The 5,059-nt window shown below is 40.7% G+C and overlaps 1 protein-coding gene across 1 annotated transcript; it reads right to left on the bottom strand.

The window, feature by feature from the left end:
• Positions 1-3,680: 3,680 nt before the first annotated feature.
• On the bottom strand, positions 3,681-4,731 carry LOC141436769 (enhancer of split mbeta protein-like). The gene has a single exon (XM_074099807.1). It carries the CDS (start codon positions 4,655-4,657, stop codon positions 4,055-4,057), a length of 603 nt encoding a protein of 200 aa, XP_073955908.1. The 5' UTR covers positions 4,658-4,731; the 3' UTR covers positions 3,681-4,054.
• Positions 4,732-5,059: the final 328 nt, after the last annotated feature.

The following is a 5,059-nucleotide window of genomic DNA, read 5'->3' on the forward strand; positions in this document are numbered from 1 at the left end:
GCCATGATAGCTTTCAAAATGATACTCCGTTACAACATAGATGGCGTTACTAGTATCGATCAGATGGAATTGTTGTGATGAATTATTGTAACCTAAGCATGCAGCTCTCTCGAGAGTTGTTTTGAATGTTCGTACTGTGATATTTTACTTATGATAAAAATATTATGAATTCATTTATTATTGTCTGGACAATTATACATGACCTTAATTTTTATCGGGGTTATTAAAGTCTAAAATCAGACCGAAGTTGTTTAAAAATAACAAACAAGTTATTCCTAGATAAATAAGTAATTTTCACGCAGCGGTAGGTGTAGTAAACATGTTTGAGATAGTGCGGTTCTATTAAACAACTTTAACGAAATCATTACGTTTTGCGTATTGTAGAGTTGAAATATAGATGATTTAAAAAGTTGGGTATAGGACAGCTTGGGTTGGGCGTATTCTAAGAGCGTATTTGAACAAAATCTAAAATCAAATAGTAAACTCAACACCTAAATGCAACACACAATGACAACTATGACAAAAGAGGACTATCAATCGTCATGCGTTAATGCGTTTCCACTCATATTATTTATGTAGTTAGTGTGTAGTATCAACAATAAGGGGCTGTTTCACCATCCATTGATTACTGTTAACTGACGGTTAAATGTGATGCCATCTCTATTTGTTTTGTTCGAATAGACGGCATCACATTTAACCGTCAGTTAACACTAATCAATGGATGGTGAAACAGCCCCTAAATCTTACGCACATATCTTACTTCTTACTAATATTATAAACGCGAAAGTTTGTATGGATGGATGTTTGTTTGGATAAAACGACTTTACGGATTTGCGTGAAATTTGGCATACAGGTAACATGTACTCTGGATTAACATATAGGTAGGCTAATTTTTATCCCAAAATAATGTAGGTAGTACCTATGGTTCCTGTGAGATCATGAAAAGCTACATACTAAATTCTGCGCGAGCGAAGTCGCGGGCAAAAGCTAGTGGAATATAAAATATAAATATATTTTCTTAGCTGACTTGTGACGAGTGCAGTTTATCATTTTAGTATTTATTTGTATAACTCTTTATTGTACATAAAACACATGAAATTAACAGATAACAAGATTTATAAAAGCAAGGGGAACCTTTAAATTAAACGATTGTCAGGACATCAGAAACAAGAGTACCTAGACACTACATTAAATAACTGGCACTTGAGGTATTCCATCTTAGGCCTCTAGGTTGGCAACACATCTGCAATACCCTGGTGTTGCAGTTGTCTATGGGCGGCGGTGATCACTTACCATCAGGAGACCCACTTGCTCGTTTGCCATCCCGTCGAATAAAAAAAAAAAAAAAAGGACCGAAATTTTAACTAACTCAAACAGTCTAGTTTTGTCTTGGAATTAAATGCTGCCCTATTTATTGCTTACCTTGCATTTTTAATCGATGTAAGTACCTGTTTTCTGTTTTTCTTATTTATTTCATTGTGCTGTTTCATAAATCCTAGTAGGTTCTTTTGTAAATATGAGTTGGTGTTATACTTACGTTACGTATAAAGACCACAATATTTTGTACGACACACGATGAGTTGCCAAAAACATTGAATATATCTATACTGTACCTGCGTATACAATACACAGGTATATTGATGATTTGGTTCGGGTTAATCCCTTAGTCAACTTTATCGGGAATGGCCCCGAGTCACGGAGAAATGACTGACATAACTCTCCAATTGAGTTAGATCTAATAAATTGGTGCTTCTAAGCCAGTTGGGAAATACGTCGAAACTTACGAGTATAGTTAATAGCATACCCAGGACTTATCACGATATAAATATATGGGCATTTTCGCGAGAAGAGTCACAGTTACCAAGTGGAGTCAAAAGGATTTAATTTTCATCAGTTATTTAAATATTAATTTTATTAATTACTTAGACTCTATATTTGAATAATATCATGAAATAAATACTACAAAACAACATATAAATGAGGAAAAAATATTTATTGGTGACCACTCTGCAGATCAGGACTCCACTTTGTAACTTTTTAAAAGTAAAATTATTTATTATACAGTGTTTATTACTGAAACTATCTTGACTTTTCGGCCACGATGGTCTAGTCGTGACCAAAACCATTGCAAAGCTGCTAAAACTTCGAAGAGATTTTTTAGCAATATGTTTAATTCATGATAAACACTCGGAAGTGCTTTAAATTTTTGACTTTTAAGACGAGGCATTCGATTTTTGGGCATTTTTTTATATTGTGAGCTAGGATGGTTGTTATGTGAATGAAATTGTAATTATGTTATTTTCATGTAGGGAATTGAGTCAAAACACGATTAGTGAAAAAAAATCTTGATATATTGGAGCTCCATAGCAGTGTCCAAAATATTTAAATTTTATCAATTATTGCGAAACATAACGTTTACAGAAAATGGGAGAAATAATTATAGTTTTTTGTTTACTTCTAATTATTCATTTTATACTTTTAGGCCCTATGCCGCATATGATTTTGTTGACCTATTTGTGTGGGCGGAGTTAGCGTTAAACTATACTAAGCGGCAAAAAATCTGGTTGAGGATCTATGTAGTAATAGGTAATTTTGTATGTAGAGTGGGCAAAATTTTGTTCACTTGAGTATATTTTTGATTGCCTCGTCTTAAATGTTACGTATTCATGTAAATCGTTTATTGTACAAAAATAAAGAAAAAAACATGCAATTGGCAACCGTTGAGATTCCTAGATATACATACATGTACATAGATGAGCTATCCCTTTAGAAGAGCTCTACCGTACCACTACCATGAGTTTACAGTGACCGTACTCGATAGCGACGGCGTAAATTATTTGTATGGAGAATTGTACAGTGCCTCCACAATCGAGTACGGTCACTGTAAACTCATGGTAGTGCGTGCCGGTAAACTTTTCGATGTTGTTTCGTATTACTATTACCAAGTGCTACTTCTACTGAACATCTCTGGCCAAGAGAACACGACCCCTGGTCCCTAGTACTTGCAAGATGATTTATTACTATGGACATAGTGGATAAGGGTTTTATTGGGGCCAATGGCTTTATTGGTTGGTTGGCTTATTGGTGCATTGCATTTTTAAATGATAACCAATTATAATAGGTACTTTCCTAACTAATGACGCGAGTTCTAATTTCGTCATATTTCAACTGTATTTTTTTTTAACATCCCTGTGTAAAACTGCACTAAAGGATTATTACGAAACTTATAACATTTGATAATTTCAAATAGATTTGTTAAGTATCAGATAGTTAATTAGAAATAAGATTACGCTGCGAAAATCCAGAGCGCGAATTAGCTTTGAATAATTATGTGATGTCCATGCATATGCAAATTCTCAGAGTTCACATACATTTATGTCCATCTAAACTGGTTTTACACGGATCTTATCCATGTCTGAGTGTAATGAATTGAATGGTTGCGTCAACGTTTATCTAGCGCCAGCAATGTCAGGTCGCGAGTGGCGAGCCTTCCTTGGTTACTTAGTAGCAAGTAAACAGGAAAGTTCCGCACGCGCGGTCGGTCGGGCGCGACCTTAACCTCTCGTGCTGTCGCACACGCACACAGATTATTACACTTGTAGGTGTGTTGTTTCACTTACAATTAGTAAGTTTGAAGTTTACTTAAATTGTGTGGGGTATGTTGGAATAAAAATCAGAAATATAAAGAAATATGTTTTTATTAACTTACTCTTTTGCCAGTACTCACGATTCCGTGACATATCTTTTTCAACGATAAAAATATAACAACCCGAACCATCTCTACAGGGTCCGGTACAACATCTCTTACTTTTACAATAATATTTACTCTTTAGTATCACAAATATACTTATAAGCTACTTTTATTAAAGCTTTAAGTTGCTTACGAGCTACATTTAACACTAATAAAATTGTGAGATCTAGAGTTTTCGTCTGTTGTTTACAACATGAACAATCACTAGTATTTCGAATGCGGCGGACTCATTGGAGCAAGCGGCTCCGAGCGGTGTGGGAACAGATGTGACCGTGGAGCCGGGTCCGCCCGCTTCGGAGGGGCTCACCACGGCCGCCACACCACCGGGCTCTTGTGGAAGCTGTTCGTGGAGCAGTCCAGGGGGGTCGCCGTGTGCATGGGCACGGGCGAGGCGGGCGGCGACGGGGTCACGTAGCCAGACGAGGAAGATGCGGTGGACAGCGCCGGGCTGGGCGGGCTGGCCGGCGGCGTGTCGGCGCCAGCGGCCGCGCGCTGCATGTCGTTCAGGCGGTGTCCGAGGTGCGTCATCAGCTGCGTTCCTAGCCTTACGTCGACACCAGGGATCGAAGCCAGGCAACGGGACACTTCGTTGGCAGCGTGGGTGAATCCAGCTTTAAAACGATCAGCGTCCACTGTAGGGTTGAGCGCCAGGCGACGCTGGCGGCGAAGCTTGTGCAGATGTCGCACGGTCAATTCCAAAATATCAGCCTTCTCCAATTTAGCGACGTTCTCGCCCTCCGATTGGAGAGCGCTGACCATCAGCTCCTTGAGTTCGTCGAGGCAACGATTGATGCGAGCGCGTCTCTTGCGCTCAAGCATCGGTTTCATCACTTTGCGGTATTGATAAGTGCGCGAGACGGGCTGCGGGCCGTCGTCTGCGATCGAATACGCGATCTCGTAAGACATGTTGGTTGTGTGTGGGGAGTGAGTAAGCGTGCGTTAGCGCCGAGCGTTGGACGCGGAATGCGGTGTGGCGGCCGGAGCGGGGGCTTATATAGGGAGCGGCGGGCGCGCGATCGTGGGAACGCATGGAGCTGTCGAGTTCCCACACGCGCCACCTGTGCGGTGCGGAGCAGCTGCCGGCGGGGCGGGGGGCGCCGCGCGTGCGCGCCGTAAACAATCGACGCGGGCGCAGCGCCGCGCACGCCGCGACGCCCGCCCGCGGTAATTGCTGGCGTTAGTCACGCCGCGGACAGATTCTACGCTCACTTGCTACCGGTTACCTACCAATGCTTGGCAGATAGATAACTGATGGTTTGCAATTGCAAGACTGGATCAATGACTAGGATGGAAGTGTTGAAAATTGTT

The sequence above is a fragment of the Choristoneura fumiferana genome, chromosome 17 (genome assembly GCF_025370935.1).
Source record: "Choristoneura fumiferana chromosome 17, NRCan_CFum_1, whole genome shotgun sequence".
NCBI lineage: Eukaryota > Metazoa > Arthropoda > Insecta > Lepidoptera > Tortricidae > Choristoneura > Choristoneura fumiferana.

Bases quoted from the DNA above. Each gene is read 5' to 3' on its own strand.
- LOC141436769 (XM_074099807.1), bottom strand. From the start codon at position 4,657: ATGTCTTACGAGATCGCGTATTCGATCGCAGACGACGGCCCGCAGCCC.